Below are 22,458 nucleotides of genomic sequence, written 5' to 3'. Positions count from 1 at the left end.
ACATGTGTGCTTCTGGGATTGTGAGAAAGATTAATTACGAGTACTGAAAAAGGATATATGATACATACAAGTGCTGATAGATATCAGCTCAGTCAACTGCCAAGCAGCTTTCATACGGTTTAACACCTTGGTATCAACTGTGACAGTCTGATTATAGTAAGCAAATCATTCCAGTTCACATGAGCCAATTGATAATTGACTGATGACCTCCAGACTTCTATATCAGGGATATGCTGTCAAGATAACTTTTACTAAAATAACACGGTATCTTACATCATATGAAATTCCGATCCAATTACACTTTTACAGCCATCAATGCATTCAAACAAATAACTGATTTAAGATTTAGCTGTCTTCTTACTGTACTGTCACTGCAAAGGTATCTTTATGATTTACTATATATGCATGCTCTGTTAATATTGTTACACACCCTGTGTAATAGGGTGGAGGGTAAGGTTAACAGCATGACATATCCAGTGAAACTAATCACTCAATAGACACTGTATGTGCTGCTTGTAGTTAGTTTTGCTTAATAAAAACAAAAAACTTGGTGGTCAAAGAGTCAACGTATTCCTTTGCCCATGGACTTTGTTCATAGTATAGTGTGGTTAGCCAACACGCCAACTGAGGCTAGATCTCCAGACTTAATCAATTTGAAATACTGTAATGCAGTAAGTTCCCTATCGTGTGAAGACATGGTACAAACTATGTTTAAGGTAAGCTTACCATACAAACTTTATTATATCTTAAACAGGCCACTATTTGCCAGGCTACAAGTCATACAGTGTCAAGGAAGTAATTGATGTATTCAATAGATAGATAGAGACATTTAGACATTTTAGTTGTTATTGGCTGGTGGTTTATGTTATGGTCTTCCAGTCATATGTGTTGACTTCCTGTCTGATGCTGACCCCTGGTCCTTAACCACAGCATGCCACAGTTCACACTTACACTGGGCTGTGCACTCCCCCTGTCTGTAGTATATGCACAGAAAACCAATGACAATCACTGCAGTACTGATTAGGGACTACAAAGCATGTCCTTACATATGACATCGCTTGGGTAAAAACAATTCTATGAAATAAAGATGGCAGCCAACACAAACTGCCTACAGGTTAGCTTAATCTTATAAATATACAGCTGGCAATATCTAGCAGAAATATAAAGCTGATTAGTTGTTCAAATGTAGAGAACAGTTTCTTGGAAATGGGTGTTGTTCATTAACTGAGCGAGCAAAAGTCAAGTAATTTCCAATAGCCTCAAATGTCCTTATTAACCTGCAAGCCTCCATACATTTCTTGCAAAGCCAATGAACAATATGTCAAACATTTCCTGTGTTTACCAAGACACTTTCTGTATAGTTCAGAAGATCTTTTCACAACAGAGCTAACAGCATGACAGGTGATGATCCTACCTGCTGGTCATTACAGGTAGAGTGGAGGGTGCGGCGTGTGACTTGGACCCCCTCCCTGTGCAGAGAACATAAAACAGGGGGAAATATAGAAAGCAATTAGTCTCATCTCAGTTCACAGGTTAACCTGTTCCTATTGCACAGGGTTTCCACAAATAGACTTTACTTGGGTGAGCCGCACAGGCATGTTAACAGTTGTATATTTGGTGACCCATTTTATCTTCTATTTTATATCTTTCCAACATAAAGATGCCAACCTTGACAGATTAACTAGTTGGCAATCTCCCCTCTCACTACCCCTGCTGTACCTGTTAATCCTGCTATCATGACAAGGGTCTATTGACAATCGACAGAGGGATGGAGACATATTATATTACGTTAGAAGGTGCAAATATGGTGGATATTCTAAGCACGGGCAAGGTAAAGCAACTCCTTTTATCTCTATTGTGTGATATTGTTCTCTGACTTTAGTAGTGGCTTTGAATTCTATGAAATAAAGCAGCACATATGCTGCTTTGGTAGCTACAAGACTAAAGAGTGTATTCTATATAACAGACATGCTCTCAAGGTACACACCCAGTAGAACCCTGAGGTCCTCCGGCACAGATCTCATAATAGTACCAAAAGCCAGGACTAAGAGACATGGGAGAGCAGCTTTTAGCTTCTATGCCCCAGCCTTTGGCTGAAACGGTTGATACATTTTAACATACACTCAAGACATACCTCTTTGATCTGGCTTATCACTCACTGTAAAATGTATTAATTTAACATAACATGAAACATTTATTTATTTATTTACTAATCCGTGTCTCTTTACAAGTGTTTGTAACCCCCAGCCCAAGCAGCTGTCTTTTAGTATGAGTATAACCGTGCTGAGCAGTCCTTTAAGGTGCCAGTGCTGTTAGTACATCATTTGCTGTTAGTACATCATTTGCTGATGATTTATCTCTGGCAAAATCTGTGTCTCTTTAAAAGTGTTTTGTAACCTGTAAAATGTAATTCTTTAACACTTATGTTGTCATGCGTTATGTGATTCCCTAGGGTCATGTTGTCATGTGCTGCATTGCTGTCACGTGGTGCCCTGCTGTCATGTGGTGCCCTGCTTTCTTGTGACTCCCTGTTGTCATCGGTCATGTGTCGCCCTGTTGTCATGTCTTGCCCTGCTGTCATCTGTCATGTGGTGCCCTGTTGTCATGTGGTGCCCTGCTGTCTTGTGGTGCCCTTTTTGTCATGTAGTGCCTTGTTGTCATGCGTTATGTGATGCCCTGTTGTCATGAGTTATGTGTTGCCCTGTTGACATGCGTAATGTGATACCCTGTTGTCATGTGATGCCCTGTTGCCATGCGTTATGTGATGCCCTGTTGTCATGCGTTATGTGATACCCTGTTGTCATGAGTTATGTGATGCCCTGTTGACATGCGTAATGTGATACCCTGTTGTCATGTGATGCCCTGTTGCCATGCGTTATGTGATGCCCTGTTGTCATGTGATGCCCTGTTATCATGTAAAATGTATCTATTTTACATGTATGGAACGTTTACTTATTTATCTATCTATGTCTCTTTACAGGTATTTGTAGCCCCCCCCCCCCCTTTTTTTTTTCTTTCCTACTGTGAGGCGCATTGTGTGACCTTTGTGTATGAAATGTGCCGTACAAATAAAGTTTGATTTGATTTGATTTGATTCTGCACACATAACAACACATGAATTATGTCAAGGTGATATTTATTTTTTTCCTTGATAATAAATATACAAAAAAATCTAAAATTCTGTTTCCACTTTGTCATTATGGGATATTGAATGTAGATTGATGAATTTCAATGGTTTAAGCAAAAGGCTGCAACATAACAAAATTTTATTAAGTGACGAGATCTGAATACTTTCTAAATGTCTGGTTTTCCAGCCTTCTCCCCCCACCCCCCCGAACGTAACGGCGACCAGCACTTAGAAGTAGCAATGATGAATACCCTGCACCCCTCAGCCCTTTCCACTGGCTACCTCTACAGGTACGGTATATACCAGATCTGTGGGACACTGTAGACTGTCCCAATCACAGGACTCTGACTCTTGTAACTTCTTCTAGCAGGTTATGACATTAAATGTTTGATTGAGATGTTAGTCATACAACCAATTTATAGTCCAGTCGAGAAGTGTCGCTTGAACAAAAATCTTTGGAAAGGGTGCGCACCACAGATTGTCGCCCACTCTGATTGGATGACAAGAGATTCAATGTTTTGCTATGATTACATAGATATGGCTACCTGGGTAGTAGCATCCTCGGTAACTTCCAACTGTAAATTTCATATTTGATTCAATGTTGACTTAAATCGAGATATAATTTACATTTATTGCTAGGATTAAAATTTTAAAGAAAAAAACTGTGTCGTCCAGGATTGTTCTGCCCGTCTTCTTTGGCCAATATGACAGAAACTAGTCTAATGTAAACTAGCAAGATAGCTGAGTTGCCATAAAAATCACACATTCTATTCTGAGCCAGTGTGTCATCGGCGATTTGGAATAAAAGCCCACAGGTGATGCACCCTCACCAGACCCATTTCTTTTTTGTCGAGTGTCTCTTATCACTTGGGCTCAATAATGCAGGGTTCAAGTCATGTCAATTTTCAATAATATAGCTACACCTTTACAATTCTTGCTGTGTTCATATCAAATATTCATGATGTTTATATACTCAAATATTCTATTCAATATTCAAATAAATACAAGATATGCTCACACTGGACTGGTGACAGCCGGCCACTGCGTTTGTCTCCACCTACCAGGTGGGCAAGGCCAGACAAATGGTTTGTTTGACTCCGTTTCTGCTGGACATACACTTGAACCGGACCTAAATCCAAACCTGTCACAAACACATGTTGGCACACACACACACACACACACACACACACACACACACACACGTGCGCACGCACGCACGCACACACACATACACACACAGACACACACATGCACACGCACACACAAACACACGGGGACGCAAACACGCACACACACACACACACACACACACACACACGCGCACACATGCGGACGCAAACACACACACGCGCACACACACCCACACACCCACACACACATGCGCATGCACACACACACACACACACTCATACTCACACACACACACGCACATCGGACACACACACATGCAAACACACACACAAAAATGAATGAACAAAAGGAAGGACAGGCTGCAAAACAAACAAACAAGCTTAATGTTATTTTGCGTTAAAGTAATCACCACTCAGACTGTTTTCCAGCCCCAGCTGTATCCTGCTTCTAATGTAGCCTGCCATCAGATGATGCAAGTAGTCTGACTGAAAGGCATACAGACAAAAACATCAAACATTATGTTTGGTTTGACTAAATGGGGTGAAAACATTTGGGGTGAAATGAAAGATTGAAGTTCAGGTGCAAGGCTTTTAATACCTTTGATTTCAGTGACCCCTTATCTTTATCAAAGACCATATATAGTACAGACATCTGAGGAGAGAAGACACAACAGACTCACATGAATGGCATGAATATATTCACAATCTTCACGGCACTACATGCCAGACACTCTAGAAAGTGCAAAAAATTAATACATACCTCAGAAAAGAGTGAAAACAGTCTACCTTGGCAAATACAGAATTCACATTGAACAAACTGCAGAGCTTAGAGAATGAATAGTTTAAGGCTATCAATACCATTGATAAGAGCATCTTGCCACCTTAGAGGTGGAGAAACCTGAGAGAGTCATGAATAAGGCAGTAAGGACATGGCTTGGGGTGCCACACTGTCTAAACACTGTAGCACTGTATGGGAAAGGAACTTTGGAGTTCCCAATAACCAGCTTGGTTGAGGAGGTGCTAAGACAAGCCAGTAGATTACTTTATTTCCTGCAGTCACTGCTCCAATGGTGAACACAGGGAAGAAGAGGAATCGGTTCAACATGTACACGGTGCATTACAGCATAGGGGTACGACTTGACAGAGTGGAAGAGCAGGGTTTGGGTTATGTGACAGTTTGAAAGCATGGGGTAAGGCTACATTGCCAGAGAGAAGGCAAATGGTAACCAGCTTTGTTGACGAGCAAGAGGAGGAAACTGGAGGAGCAGCGGCTTCTCAAGAACAGTAGGGGCAGTGGATGAACTGGCATGATGCTGAGAAGAGGAAGATCAACTGGGTGAGCGTTGTGGGTTAGGGATGTTAACCACATCATACTAATTTCTGGTTTCACTGATGATGTCATCCTAACTCAGCAGAACCTGTCAGTAGGTGGAGGACGATGGAAATGTAGTTATGTACAGGTGTTGGCCGCTTCATAACAAGGACAATAGAATTTCTTTTGTGTGAGAGGGGCAGAAAAGCTGACACCACGTACAAGCAGTACTGGCAAATTGGGCAAAGCGTGGAATCTGTGATAGTTGGCTGATGTCAGACGACAACTTCAAGTTTCGCAATGTATTGCTGTGACTGCTATGAGACCAGACATGGTGTTGTATTCAGAGTTTAAGCACCTTGTTTACTTTCTGAAGTTAACGATTCTCTTTGAAGATATGATTGAGGAAGCCTTTCAAAGGAAGAAGTTAAAGTATACAGAACTGCTTGCAGGAACGGGGTTGGCAAGCACACACCAGACCAACTTTGTAGCTAAATGAACCACATCACTTTTGTTGGATTTTGGTTTTTCGAGGACAGTCACTCAAAAGAGCTTTATGTGAGTAAGCCTGTTGTTGCAAGATGTTTTGGAAGCTTGCATGCTGGCATTCTTTGACATACAGTACTTAGCCAGATCTTCTGGGTTTTGGCATATCTAGAGCCTACATCAGCGAGGCATATAGCTGATGATATTCCTAGAGCCACCTTAAGCTAAAGAGCACAGGTATGGCTGAATATAGCACACTTACAGCCATCAGCAAATTGGCCTAAGTATAGCTGAGGAACTCGGTTGGACTTGCATTCGGTCATGGTTGTTGTGGGGAAGTCTCTCAGTAATGCTTGGGGTGTATCATGAGGTGTATGTGTGTATGGAGGGGGTGGGTCTGGGACGTCAGACACCATTGTTGAGCCTCCTGGAGGTGTTGTTGGCCTAATTCAACAAAACACTGGTGAAGGAAGGTGCCCACTTGACCTCCACAGTGAAATGCTTACGAAGTGATGGTACTTTGCTTATTTTCCTGTTTATAACTAAAGGAATTACTACAATGGTTTTGTGGTCATACTGTCACTTTTTTGCAGCTGTGGTCAAGTACGTAAGCTGGTCGACACCTTTGTGTTGGCATCAGTGGGCTCCCGTGGAGCATCCTGTTTTCCTCTCCGGAGCATATGCCGAGGAACTCGTAGCTGTCATGCACATGCACACACACACAAACACAAAAATGACACGTTAATCACCTCCCATCAGTTTTCCGGCACCTATTTTTTTGACAAGCTTTCCATCTTCACAAAAGAAGAGGAGCATGTTATAATGCTAACTGTAGCGATTCTGAATTGTGACCTGTATGAAGTATGCTGTTATGAGGAATAACTCACAGGCTTTAAGGTATATTCGCCCTCCCCTTGAGATTCTTTGACAACACCATCCTGTTGGAATAATGATGAGCTGTTAAGACAAATCTGAAAATTGGCATGCTAGCTAACAAAAATGCCCCCTCATGCCGGGATCAGACTACATGATATTCTTGTATTTCATGATGGTCACTATGTCGGATTATCATAGTGCCATACATTCTTACTGTGCCTTGGTCGGGGGACTGGCAACACTACAAGTTTGACCACGACCAATTATCATTCATGTTTTTGTGTGTCGTTAGGGAGGAGGGTCAAGAAATTGTCAATCATGGCTACAGAAGTGCTATGTGTGATGCTGCCGGTCTTGTGTGTTCCAAAAAAGAGAAAGAAAATGAAGATAAAAAGATTGTGGACCCGTTCCTGGGTGTCACGCAGATGACAGTTTGGGATGACTTTCCTTCAAAGAGAACCTAACAAATCTTTCCTCTGTTCCCTCTTTGTCTTCACTAATTTACATATGGATGTCAGAGAGCACTCTGCTATCCTATTGGTCAACACAAAGGAACACATGGGAGTTGTCAAACTAGGCAGGGAAATAAAAAAAAATTCAGATATGCTGGACTTTTCATCAGGGTGTCATGGGGTATCCCAGACGCCACGTAGCTGTTCTTCAATTATGTCCCACTACAAAACCTATGTTCATATTATGTCCCACTACAAAACCTATGTTCATATTATGTCCCACTACAAAACCTATGTTCATATGATGTCCCACTACAAAACCTTTGTTCATATTATGTCCCACTACAAAACCTATGTTCATATTATGTCCCACTACAAGACCTATGTTCATATGATGTCCCACTACAAAACCTTTGTTCATATTATGTCCCACTACAAAACCTATGTTCATATGATGTCCCACTACAAAACCTATGTTCATATTATGTCCCACTACAAGACCTATGTTCATATTATGTCCCACTACAAAACCTTTGTTCATATTATGTCCCACTACAAAACCTTTGTTCATATTATGTCCCACTACAAGACCTATGGTTTTGAAAATTCAATGAAAGTGCTGTTTTGGTTAATCCAAACTAGGTTCTGTGTATCATCATATCATTAAAGTCATCACCTTGTTCTCTTCAGGGGTTTCCTCTCTTTGCCTCACTAGACAAGAAGAGTCTCTCAGCTTCTTGGACCTGATTGACCTTTTACGATTCATCATCTAGGCAAAGGTCAAAGTGAAGATAAAAAAGAAGGATCTTTACAGAAGGTGCCTAGGCTATGTTTGCAATGAGTGGTAAATGTGGAGAGGTGCACCTGTAATGCTTCCAGGTGGGCTGGAGGCCCGTCAGAGTCAGAGCTGTTAGATCCACTGGTGCTGAAACAAAAGCACAAACATAGAATCTTTATAGAAGTCTTTTCCCTTAAATATAATAGAAACACAAGAAAACACAATGTGGAAAGCAAATGCATTCAGGTATTATTTGTACAGGCTAATTCGTTTGGAGAACCTTAGGGGCAATTCATAGTCCAGGCGACAAGTGTCTCTCGACAAATGGTCAACAGACGCTGTAGGCTTTTATAGTCCTTCTCAAAGACAAAATGGTTTTAATCTTCTTACGTTACATTTAATTGCAAAACACAGCCACACACCATGACCACGGCAACACACCACAACGTAGAACTTTGAGTCGTTATCCAATCAGAGTGTGTGACAAGGACCGCACTCATTCAAATTTTTTGATGTACAAGACAAGCTCTGCGACACCCTAGCAGACACAAATGTTGTGTCTGACGTCAATTTTTGTTGAGCGACACACATAGTCGTCTGGACTACAAATTGGCGTTTAGAGATGGCAAAACACACCTGCCGTCTTCACTGTGTGGTGCTTCTGCTTGAGAAGAGGCAAGAGTGAGGATGGTTTCTTGTCTGAGGGCATCCTGCAACTCTCTTATACACATATTGTACTAAAAAAGAATTTCACAAAGATCTGTTTCCTTAAATCTCACAAACAACACAAGACAGATCAATTCAACTCACATCACAACATGGCACAGGCCTGCCTAACAAGATGTTACAATACCTACGCTTCAGCCTGCTGCTCAGTCAACAGCTTTCATTTTAGAAATTCAAACTGTGTCTATTATTTGTGCATGTGTGTGCACCAAATATCGGAGATACTCCTGCAATAAAAACCAATGATACTTGGCCATGCAGTTTTCTATTGTGCAGATAATACTCGTAAATGCATGAAATTCGCACACAATTTTGTAATGAGAAATTCATTTGGATTAACTCCTATTTTTAGCCAGACCTCTGAAATGACTTGTCTGGCAAAACAATGCAAGCAACAGAAGGATATCGGAGAAATTTGACACTTCTTCATTCATTAATAAATAGACATTTCAGAGCACTTTGCTCTAAATTGCAACAGGAAGAATAGTAGGCTTAAACACAAAACATCTTAAGTTATTACAAATACATATGGCATCAGTCTACACTTCATGAACATTAGAACAAAGCCTGATTGCTTTTCTTTGCATTTTTGCAACCTTTTCTTCATTTTCTTTTCAGGAATTTTGGTTAAAACCATAGTAATTGATTCTAATCATAATTTATGAAGGGTTAAGTCTAACTAAAAAGCATCTTTTCAATGTTTTGTGGACAGGATCCCGAAGCATCTCACAGGGGATAGAGCAGGAGTTTACACAGAGGCAGGGAGAGACATGCTCAAAATAGATTCATCACCCACACCTGTAGGCTTTGATTTGATTGCATCTGGCGATAGAGAGTGGGTTAAATAATGTTCTTATCTACTTCCACAATATGACTGAATGACAAATGATTGACATCGGTCTGTGCACAAGCCATGCTCCCCTGCTAAAGCAGGCATAGCAACAACAAGAACAGGTTACAACTGTATATGCTCATGTTTCGTTAGACACACAGATACAGGCATACATACCTTGGTCCTGTCAGGATCGCAGTAGTCAAGCAGTGTATCACAGAAGTGAGCTCCCAAATTCTCAAGGTCCTTCATGCTGAAATGGGTTCCCTTCTGTTGACCTGCACCAAACAATTTAATAAAAACCCTCTGAATTAGCAGAAACCAACCTGGGAAAGTTCTCTTTTTATTTGACAAATGTATTCATTTTGTGTTCAGCAATAAGAGAATGATATTTGTTTTCAATTACAAAAGCGCCCCCTGGTGGAAGCGGCGGCGCCCCGGAGCTGATAACAATTTAATTAGTGTATGTAGCCACAAAAATAAAAAACATTTCACTATAAACAGATGTCTTTTCTGAGAAAGCACTAATACTGCCACAAGCACACGTAATATCAAATGCCTGTGTCCGACAGTTCATTGAAAAAAAAAAATCAGAAAAACGTGATGTGCCCCCTGCAGTTTCCCCCCCTCCTGACGTCTTGTCAAACTAATTGTCCATTAAAACATACTATCTTTGCCAAAATGTCGTATTTTCTGCCATGAAACAATCGTTATCTATCCAAACAACTAAATTATGACACTGAATAGTTTAACTGAGGATATTATTGTAGTTTATTTATGTACTCACATCACAGCACAAAACGCATTGTCATTTTCAATATAATATGATCTCAATCTTCTCGAACTCCTTGAGGCTATGATACGTCTTTTTTTACCTAAATATACCTTTATAATCAAAGCCATATATCTCTTTTACAAAACTGTGTCGTTTTTTTGGGCCAGAGTAAAGTTTTATTCCTTGTTCTACGTTCATTTTCATGTTTACTACCGATCATCGGTGAGCTAATGCACGACTTCCGGTTTCACGAAAATGGTTGTTATTCGTATCAACTCGTTGGAAACTGATTGACACCTATTTCAACCAATAGTACTCATTGTCAGGTTTAAAACGATGTGCATATTGTCTGTGTTTGAATAATGCAGAGGCCTGATTGGATTGAGCGTAACTGCCACCTCTCAATATATCTCAGCGTGCGTCACGCGCGCAACTCAGCGCTTTTCAGTCCCATCTGATAACGCACGAGTTTTGAGTCTTTCGTTTGTTATACTATTAAATCCATCTGTAAAAATGGAGAGATATACACGGCAACAAGTCTTAGAGATGTTTTTTAACAGCGATGACGAGGATTTATACCTTGATTTGGATGAATGCTCAGATGGTGCAAGCTTGGATTCTGAGGAGGAGATAAATTTGGATGAAAGACTGGATCCTGTCCTTGACATGTAAGTACATTTCTGCATTTATGGCTGTGTATTATACTTATACTATTAGCATGTATTTCGGTATGTTTCCCCAATATTATTACCAAGTATTATCTTGCTAAAAAGCAAGAATGCAACCAAGCCTCCTGCTAATCTGCTAACGTCAGATACGTGTAGGTTTAGGCTATGCATACTGTTCAGCACCAGTGCTTTTTCACTTGGTCAAGATGTACATATTTCCTAAATTTCCCTCGGGATTAATGAAGTATCCAGCTATCTATATTTTATATTTTAATATGTACCATATGATGTTTGAGGTCGAATATCAATCATGATATTTGATAAGAGTTTATATTCATATTCTGGCTAGCAAGAATTTTAGCATGCATGCTAGCTAGGTAAACAGCAATGTGGATGCAGCCACGATGCAGTGCCTTTTCACTTGGTCAAACAGTATTTTTCCTAAATTTCCCTCAGAATTAATAAAGTATCCAGCTATCTTTATTTTAATATGTACCATATGCTGTTTGAGTTCGATTATCAATCATGATATTTGATAAGTTGTTATATATTCATAGTCTGCCGAATAAGCTAGGAAGAATTTTAGCAAGCTGGCTAACCAGCCATGTGGATGCTTCTACGATGCAATGTTTTTTCACTTGGTCAAACTGTATTTTTCCTAAATTTCCCTCGGGATTAATAAAGTATCCAGCTATCTATATTTTAATATGTACCATATGCTGTTTGAGTTTGATTATCAATCATGATATTTGAGAAGTTATTATATATTCATAGTCTGTCTAATAAGCTAGCAAGAATTTTAGCAAGCATGCTAGCTGGCTATCCAGCCAGGATGCAGTCTTCCTCACACGTAGATGTTTTCCTGTACTAATCTGTTTGCTGTTTACATAGTATTTCTTGTGTGAGAATATAAATGCTGATATACTAATATAACTGAATATTGTTATTCTCCTGTTGGAAACTCTCTATGTCTGCATGTTTCTTATTTTGAGTTGCATATTGTGATTTGTTATTTTACAATTATATTTTACAGTTATGCTTGCTCAGTATTTTTGTTTGCACGGTTGTTTGTGTAACATTTGCCAATTGGTTTATTTTTTCCAGAGATGACCCTGCGGGAAATAAATCTGTCAGCTCCCCTCCGCCAGCACCCCTCAGCTCTTCTGACCTGCCAGGTCCTTCAAGCCCTCCTTCAGCACCAAGGAAGACAAGGGCCATTTTCACCATCTCCACCACCCCCCAAACCATCTCCACAACCCTCTACACCATCTCCAACCTCTCCACCACCCCCCAAACCGACTCCACACACCACCTACCCATCTCCACCCCCTCCACAGCATCTCCATCACCCCCCAAACCATCTCCACCCCCTCCACAGCATCTACACCATCTCCATCTCCCCTCTACACCATCTACAACCTCTCCACCACCCCCCAATCCACCTCCACACACCACCTACCCATCTCCACCCCCTCCACAGCATCTACACCATCTCCACCACCCCCCAAACCATCTCCACAACCCTCTACACCATCTCCAACCCCCTCCACAGCATCAACACCATCTCCACACCTCCCAAAACAACCTCCACAACCCTCTACACCATCTCCAACCTCTCCACCACCCCCATAACCACCTACACACATCACCTACACATCTCCACAACCCTCTACACCATCTCCACCCCCTCCACAGCATCTACACCATCTCCACACCCCCCAAACCACCTCTACACCCCCTCCACAGCATCTACACACCCCCCAAACCACGTCCACACACCACCTTCACCCCCCAAAACCATCTCCACACACTTTGGATAGGTTTTTGGGTATGTTTTGGAGACCACCATATGTGTTTTCACAATAAATTACAAAATATTACACTGAAATGAGATCAGAATGGTTTGTTGTAGTACACAATGCAAGAAAACAGTATGACTGCTTGATATTCATTGAAAAGTACTTGCTTTTGTATTTGGTATATTTGGTGATGTTGGAGAGGTTGAGAGACACTTGGAGACGTCTAAAGACACCATATGGAAACTGATGTGTAACATTTGTTAACTTTTGTCTATCTGCTTCAATTTTTTTTCACACACTGTCAACATGTTGTTGCATCAGGAAATGTAAATATTTGTTTCCCATGACATTCCAAACCCATTTCTACACTGTAACATATAAAAAACAGTAGGCGTTTTTATGTTTTTCTGACAAATATTTTAGTTTGGTTGCTCTGACATGTAAACTAAAATTACATAATAAAACACTTTAACTGTTTGAAGTTGATGGGCCAAGTGTGTTCTTTAATTTAAGCCATAAATGGTTATTCTGCAATGTGTAGAACCATAGATATTCAAGTTTTAAATGAAACAGTGCAATATAGGCGGAAATTGTCCAAAATACCCTTCTGAATTAACAAGTTAAAAGCTTGCTCTCCTGAGCCCTGTTATCTGCTATGGAAGTTATAGTACAGCACAGCTGTTTTAACAAGTCAGGATATTTCCAAGAAAACAAGCAGTTTGGCTTGACAGGGTGGGGGTTTTGTATGATCCCAAGTTTTGTATGATTCAACGACTTGAATGCTCAGATACTTTTTTACATCACAGCTCGATTGCTTTTTGAACAGATTGTGTAAACAAGAACCATATGCTTTAAGAACTATATACTTGTATGAAATATAGGTAATTTAGCTGTCACAAAAGAATAATCATGCTGAGATAATTATAAGTACTCTCCATTAATGCATGCAAATAAATATAGGAGTTCCTTCATTATCTTAAATGGACATCATTCAGTAGTAAATGGCTCATATGGTTCATTGTAACTGCTTACCATGTCAGGACAATTCTTACTCAGCATAAAGGGAAAGACTCGCTCATGCAGCTGTTGGTCAGCTGCCCTTGCACAGCCATAGGTGAAGACATTCTGTTTACGGCTGTGTCCATGGAGATCACAGTACAGCCGCACCTCACGCTCCTCACACAACCTAAGAGAGATCTCAGGCATGTAGTTTGATGATGTCATGAGTGTTAACAAATACTTTGGCATTTCTCTGGTACAATGGGGTGCTCAAGCACCAAGCTTTGTTTTAATAGTCACTTATATGTTCACATTGAATACTCCTAAACATGTTAATGCTGGCCTTCCAAAAGAACATGTATTATGACAGACCAGTGTGTATACAGAAAGGAACAGTCTCAACATGTTTACCTATGGACCATAGTCCGCATCGCATGTACAGTGGGAAAAGAAGTCTTCAGATCGGAGCGGTAGCTGCGGTTAAGGTCACGGCCACTAAGAGAGCAGCGGTAGTTTCCTACGATCACACCATCCGGGTTCAGCATAGGGACCAGCTTGAAGATGAAAGCGTCTCGGAGCAGTTTTGCATCAGGTGTGTCACTCAATAGGAAGTCCATGATACCTTTCATGACCCAGGAGCTGTTGGTCTCACCAGGATGGACGCGTCCCGTTACCACTATGGCTGGCTTATGTGCTTCCTCCCATTCACCACGCTTGCGTGAGGGACTGGTCACTGTCAGCACTGGCACCAAGTTACCTGCCAGTGAACGACAGAGTGTCCGGATTTTGCAGAAAGAGGAGAGCCTGGGGTTGCGCTCTATCTCTGAGAGGTGTTCCCACAGTTTGGTGTAAGTGTAGGGGTAGCAGTGTGCCAGGTAGCAGGTGTCTTGGTCATAGGGGAAGCAGAAGCTCCAAGAGAGGGAGAAACAGGGCAGGTCTAAGTGGAAGCGCCCGTTACGATAGTAGGACACATCATGACCCACACGGTGCCAACCCACACCAGAAGCTCTGGCTTTCTCCTCCGAGTACAGCAGGGGTTTCTGACCCTTCTCATAAAGACTGGTGGACTTCAGCAGGTTGGTGATGGTGAAGCGGTAAGGTATGCCTGCCCGCATGTTCCTCACTCTGAAGTAAAACCACTGGGTGTGCTTTTTGGTGTAGAGGTCAGTCCTGAGCATGAGCTCATAGTCAAACTGCCCACTGAAATGAAAAGGGAACACAATGATTAATCATCCATGCAAACTGTTCATGGTTGTGTAGAATATTTTCTGGGGTACCATATTATAATTTATACTAGACTACTAGACACACTACATTTATCACCAGAATAGGCTTTTTACATTTGAGGGCCATGTTCGTATACAATATTCTTTTGGTATAAGAGTATTCTCCAAGGATAACTGATTTTGAGGCATACAGTGACAACCCAATGTAGACCAAACAGAAGCAATTTACCTCCTTCATAAAAAGTGTATTTGCAAATTATAATAATAAACTGTTAGTGCTGGATAAATTGGACCCACTAAAATGGAAACTTAGTTTCTCTGAGCATGCTTTTCTTCTGTCTAAAGGTCTTGTGGCCTTACTCTATAATTTTTGAAAGATCAGAGCCTATCTCACCCAATATGCTACACAAGTCCTTGTGCAGGCCCTGATCATTTCTAGACAAGACTATTCCAAATCTCCTCCTAGCAGGCCTGGGTCTTTGAGTGGGGATGATCTAGAATGCAGCAGTACGTAAGGTCTCTGATCAGATTCATCACCCCTCTGCTGACTACCCTCCTAGAAATGCTTTTCAATCTTTCACTCTTGCCTACAGGGCAGCCACAGGATCGCCACCTACTTCATTTAATTCAATTTAATTCAGTTTCTTACAGATGTCTGCCCTCTCCCAGAAGCAAGAGAGCACAATCAATGGTATCTTGATGGCAGTACCCAATTCTGTTTGTTCTAGCAAAAGCCTTGGTATTTTCAAGAATTATTTTGAGGCCCACCTCTTCCAAACTTGTTGGTTGCCATTAACTATACAACCAAAAACATCTGCAAGCATGTTTCGCTTTAATCAGCAAATGTTTCTTGAATCAGAACAATGTTCACCTTAACAGAATAAAAAAAAAAAAACGATCAATTGCTATATTTTCATTCAGATTAAAAACCAACTCACATTCTGTGTGCAGACATCAAGTTGCCACTTTCAAAGCGTCCCTCAAAAAGAAGTGTGGTGTCATCAGGTCCAGGGAGCGATATACAGGCTTGTGAAAGAGGTGAACGGTTTCCCCCTGCACGAGAGCCTGAAAAGTAGTACTCCTTACCTGTAAAGGATCATACATAAAAACATCTATAGGAATATAGGCAAACATTTTCTGCATGAAAACTGCTGAACACAGCTTTATTGTGCAGCCCTAGTGGTTACTTAAGAATGTATTACTATATAATAAAATTATATTTTTCATAAGCTATAAAAGACTTTATAATGTAAATTATGCAATGACCTGCTTGTGCATCATAAACAAGAGTGCCCCCCTCCACATTCTGGTACAGGGGATATTCATCAGGTTTTGGGATACAAAAAGGCTCAGGAGAAGGAGGTGTCCATTCTGTGAAATAAAACCTTTTTATGGGTCCACATTTTGTTTGTATATTCTTATTATGACTTAAACAGAACACTGCATGTCTTCTATCTGTAAGTAAAAGGAAGACATTTATATATTTATAGATATCTGACATTATGAGACATTTGAGTTCTCTCACCAATATGATGAATTTCTTCTTGTATGACCACACATTCCTTTGGCCAGCGAGAGTGGGTCTGCGACACGTGTCCAGAGACACCATAGAGGTGACGTGGCTCACAGAGACGAGGCACAGGCCGCCCAGATTGGATCTCAAAAACGACCTGTGTGGTTTTTGGCAACTGTGCGGCACCAGTGGCATCTGTAACAGATGATAAATGTCACTCAAATTTATATGTGTTTAGGTTCAGGCCCTTGGCTCTGTAAACTGCGCCTAGAGACAATTTGACTGTTTTGCCGCTATATTTTTAAAATTGAACTGAAATGAATTGAATTGGACCTCCAGTGAAGCTCCAGTATCCAACACCCTATTCAGAATGATCCCGAGACCCAAAAGTTGAGAAACACTGGTGTAGCTATTTATTTAAGTTCTGTACCCTGGTAACCCCAAGCCAGGATTGCCCATAAGTGACCAGTGACAAGGGTTTGTCTCTGTCCTGCATAGACATTGTCGCTGCCAAATGTGAGTCCCTGCCTGATGTGAGTCCGCATGCGCAAACACAAACGGTTCACGCATAATGTGGGTTTATTTACTGGTATATTTCATTGTGTTGTTAACGGTGACAAGCGCATTTGTTTACGTTTGAAATCCACCAAGGTTTATGATGTTACGCTTCAAGTTTATTGAATTATTAGTTAAGCAGTGCATTCATTACTAGTAACAGTAATACAACATAGCCCCATATGTTGACGTTGCGCCTTATGCTGTTAACCGTTTACAACACAATTAAATATAACATTAAATGTAACGGTATTATGAGTTAAAACCAGCCCCATATGTTGATGGTGAGCCTTGGTGAGCTGGTGAGCTGGTGAGCTGGTCACCGTTTACAACACAATTAAATATACCAGTAAATAAACCCACATTATCCGTGAACCGTTTGTGTTTGCGCATGCGGACTCACATCAGGCAGGGACTCACATTTGGCAGCGACAGACATAGGAGGACTTCTTCAATGTCTATGCTTTCCTGTGTCATGTACAGCTGGGTGACAAATTAAAGGATTCCGTAGCAATAGTCTCTTTGTTTTTTTTAAAAGGTTCAATAAACACTTAAAAACATTTGCTGTGCCTTAACAGGATTAAATAAGACCTATATAAATACACATTTTTAAATATTTTTTTCCATATGGTTTTAATCAGGGGCGGACTGGGGGGAAAAAGTGGCCCGGGAGTTCCTGTCAGACCGGCCCACTCAATACACGGTGCACGGCCCACTAAGTACACGGCGCGCTGCCCACTCAGTACACGCCGCATTGCCCACTCAATGGATCACACGTATCGACCAGTCAGTGGCCTCCTGGGAAAAATACCCACTTAACCTTATTTTGGATGATTACAAAGAAATTACATCATATATGCTTGTTTTTTAATAACATTTGGATCCACCAATTTGCCTGGATGGACACATGGAATAAAATGATACTGGCTATTGTAACACTCCAAGGTAGGTATAGTTTGCTAGATGAATAGTATCAGATCAGATCAGATGGTTATCAGATCAGATGGTTATACGTTTAACTACAAAGCCTTCTGGTTAGAACACTCAAAGCGTATTAGATAAATATACTTGAAATTAGTGCTGTCAAACAATAGATATTTAAACACAATTAATCGCAATTTTTTGTTTATTATAAATGTCCCTTCATTTATTTGTTATCCATTTTTTATTCCAGCAGCAAAATCATCAATCTAGATAACATATTAACATTGTTTATAATGTAAGTGTTGTGAAACGCAAGCTATAGGCTACTTGGCCAAGTCAACACCTCTAGATAACATATTAACAATCTAGATAACATATTAACATTGTTTATAATGTAAGTGTTGTGTGTAACACAGTGATTTTAGCATAACAAACTAGCTGGTTAACTTATTTGACACTAGTTAATAGAAATTATAAAATTGCCCTATTTACAACTACCACCATGGATAGCTTGCTCATTGATTGTAAGCAAGTGACTACGGCTAACATGTTAAAATAGATAATCTCGATGTTGACAACAGCACCAGCTTGCTTATTTTACCAGACGGTCTCAATATAAGACATACCGTTAGCTAGGCTAGGTGTAGGGAACGTTACCTCATCTGTGAATAGCAAGCTTACATTTGGCAAGGTCAACGCCACATCTTACCTTATCACTGTCACCATTTGGTGGTTTTCCAAATAAAATGTAGGCTAGAGTAATTGACATTTAATAACACCTAAAACAAAAATTAGACTGACGGAAGAGATTGACAGAGGCAGCGGCGAGCTGTGCCTCATCCCTGTTAGAAGGGCTGACTGCACACGTCACTACGGTTGCGTGCCCTAGCGGGGTGTGTTGCGTGTATGTATGCAAATCCAAATGTATGAATCCTCTACCTCAATCGGCAGCGCTGAGAATACTTCGGCTGTGTAAGAACCAATTTTCAGGTGTCCATTAATAACGTGGAGATATTTTCTGACGTTGAACTTCCGAAGTCCGTAAAACACATTTTAGAAGTTACTTGCAAAAAAAAAAATCGAAAAATAGTCACCATAAGTGTGAAGACAAATGGCAGGTAGGAGTATAAAGTTCAGTCAGTGCTTCTGTAAAATTACGATTCCCAGAGAAAAGTGGATTTGTGTTGTCTTCAAAGGCGAAAAGTAGTTTGCACCATTATACGCTGGTAGTGGGCCTGATGGTGGTGTGCCAGTTGATGATGATGGTGGGCCGGTGTTTTGGGCCATCGGCCCACCAGGTATTTCCCCGGTATTCCCGATGGCCAGTCCGCCCCTGGTTTTAATTTCCTAGGTCGTAGGCACATCTAGTTAATTCATAAAGTGTGACTATCATATTCATGGTGTATCTTGATCTTTTTTTATATGATCAAACACCCTGAAATTCAACATTATTGTTGAAGCAGCAGGATTCAAGTGTAAGAGCTAAAAATGGAATGTGCGTGTGAGACATGAGTGAGTTATGGGTGAATATCCTGCACTAGGGCCAGAAAAAACAATCAAGTGTTACAAAATCGGTTTACACATTGTTGTCATCAGCATAATTTATTCTACTCTTTAAAAGGCCAACAAAATAGCACAACTGTATACAAAAAGTTTAAAAAAACATAATAATAATAGTTTGGTCATTGTCACTAAAAAATGTAATCAAAAAAGTATTAAATTGCTGAACAGGACCAAGAGTTGAGTTTTGCGGCTCCATACCATATTTGAACTATGGATGGATATTGGACAGATCTGCCCCCTGATGTTATTTTAGAGCAAACGTCTGACACAGTCTTCCTTTTATCTGGGATGGCAGTGGTAGTTTAGCTTGACTTCAGGAAAGATATTTATTTTCCATGAAGATATCCTCCCATATAAGGGTGTACAGGGCATTACCTTCATACTTGTTCACATCCCCTGGCTCTTTGTATTCTTCTGCCTGTTCTTGAATTGCCTCATCTTCGTCCTCAAACTCATCCTCCTCTTCCGATGTTGAGGAACTAACAGAACTGTGGCAATTGACATCATTTTCACACTTCATCTTGTCTTCATCTTTTGCTCTGCCTGAAAAGTGCATGTAGAAAGTGCATTTTTCATGTGAATCCTCCTCAGTCTCTAAGAATTACCAGACGTTACTGTAGCTGAGTAAGGTTGGATTAAAACCCAGGCATATGGGAATGTTACAGCATCAAAGGTGACAGTTGACTTATATCAGCCTTCAGGATGATTTTAAACTGTAGATGGCGTGTTTAGCCATTTTCAACCCATACAATGCAGATTTTCTCTCTCTCGCTCTCTCTCTCTCTACCATATATATATACAGCCGCGGAAAAAATTAAGAGACCACTTCAAAATTATCAGTTTCTCTGGTTTTACTATTTATTGGTATGTGTTAAAGTAAAATGTACATTTTTGTTTTATTCTATAACCTACTGGCAACATTCCTACCAAATTTCAAATAAAAATATTGTCATTTAGATCATTTATTTGCAGAAAAATGACAATTGGTCAAAATAGCAAAAAAGATGCAGTGTCTTCAGATCTCGAATAATGCAAAGAAAACAAGCTCATATTCATTTTAAAACTACACAATACTAATGCTTTAACTTAGGAAGAGTTCAGAAATCAATATTTGGTGGAATAACCTTGATTTAAAATCACAACTTTCAGGTGTCTTGGCATGCTCTCCACCAGTCTTTCACATTGCCGTTGGGTGACTTTATGCTACTCCTGGCGCAAGAATTCAAGCAGCTCGGCTTCTTTTCATGGCTTGTGACCATCCATCTTCCTCTTGATCACATTTCAGAGGTTTTTTATGGGATTCAGGTCTCGAAATTGGGCTGGCCATGACAGGGTCCTGATCTGGTGATACTCCATCCACACCTTTACTGGCCTGGCTGTGTGGCATGGAGCATTGCCCTGCTGGAAAAAACACTTCTCAGAGTTGGGGAACATTGTCAGAGCAAAAGGAAGCAAGTTTTTCTTCCGGGACAACGTTGTACTTTGCCTGGCTGAGGTTTGTAAAAGACCATAAGGATTGAACCAAAGCGGACTGGAGGGTCTCCTAGTTCGTCTTCTCTGATGAGTCCAATTTTCAGCTTTGCCCAACACATGGTCGTCTGATGGTTAGACGGAGACCTGGAGAGGCCTACAAGCCACAGAGTCTTGCACCTACTGTGAAATTGGACTCATCAGAGAAGATGAACTAGGAGACCCTCCAGTCCGCTTTGGTTCAATCTTTATGGTCTTTTACAAACCTCAGCCAGGCAAAGTACAACGTTGTCCCGGAAGAAAAACTTGCTTCCTTTTGCTCTGACAATGTTCCCCAACTCTGAGAAGTGTTTTTTCCAGCAGGGCAATGCTCCATGCCACACAGCCAGGCCAGTAAAGGTGTGGATGGAGTATCACCAGATCAGGACCCTGTCATGGCCAGCCCAATTTCGAGACCTGAATCCCATAAAAAAAACTCTGAAATGTGATCAAGAGGAAGATAGATGGTCACAAGCCATGAAAAGAAGCCGAGCTGCTTGAATTCTTGCGCCAGGAGTAGCATAAAGTCACCCAACGGCAATGTGAAAGACTGGTGGAGAGCATGCCAAGACACCTGAAAGTTGTGATTTTAAATCAAGGTTATTCCACCAAATATTGATTTCTGAACTCTTCCTAAGTTAAAGCATTAGTATTGTGTAGTTTAAAAATGAATATGAGCTTGTTTTCTTTGCATTATTCGAGATCTGAAGACACTGCATTTTTTGCTATTTTGACCAATTGTCATTTTTCTGCAAATAAATGATCTAAATGACAATATTTTTATTTGAAATTTGGTAGGAATGTTGCCAGTAGGTTATAGAATAAAACAAAAATGTACATTTTACTTTAACACATACCAATACATAGTAAAACCAGAGAAACTGATAATTTTGAAGTGGTCTCTTAATTTTTTCCGCGGCTGTATATATATATATATACATATATATATATATAATGTTGTCAATGTTAACACCAGTCTTAATGTGTTTCATCAAGGCACAACCATATGATTTAATTTACAGCTTAAATGTCAGTGTGTAACAGTGTATAATATCTCTTTACGACTACACCAGTAACCTGATAACGTTTCTAATGTATCCCTGCTATCCTATGATAAGCTTGCGAAGGATAGTCAGTAAGCTGTCGCTAACTTCCGCTCGCAGTAGCTAAAACTATGCTGTCTGTGACAACATAGACTACTAGACCTA

At 40.5% G+C, this 22,458-nt stretch overlaps 1 protein-coding gene across 1 annotated transcript; it reads right to left on the bottom strand.

The window, feature by feature from the left end:
- Window positions 1-1,424: 1,424 nt before the first annotated feature.
- On the bottom strand, window positions 1,425-20,297 carry LOC308367813 (cytosolic carboxypeptidase 2-like; the record flags this gene model as incomplete). Its single annotated transcript, XM_080841802.1, has 17 exons — window positions 1,425-1,469; window positions 4,189-4,268; window positions 4,668-4,743; window positions 4,856-4,909; window positions 6,679-6,753; window positions 6,943-6,993; window positions 8,060-8,152; window positions 8,248-8,308; window positions 8,798-8,898; window positions 9,897-9,997; window positions 12,331-12,352; window positions 13,994-14,147; window positions 14,372-15,160; window positions 16,125-16,272; window positions 16,453-16,557; window positions 16,712-16,894; window positions 20,117-20,297. The coding sequence occupies 17 exons, from the start codon at window positions 20,295-20,297 to the stop codon at window positions 1,425-1,427; spliced, it is 2,319 nt and encodes a 772-aa protein (XP_080697928.1).
- Window positions 20,298-22,458: the final 2,161 nt, after the last annotated feature.

The sequence above is a fragment of the Sprattus sprattus genome, assembly GCF_963457725.1.
Source record: "Sprattus sprattus genome assembly, chromosome: 7".
NCBI lineage: Eukaryota > Metazoa > Chordata > Actinopteri > Clupeiformes > Clupeidae > Sprattus > Sprattus sprattus.
Note: the sequence above shows the minus strand (reverse complement) of the source record. Positions and strands in the feature narration are given on the sequence as shown.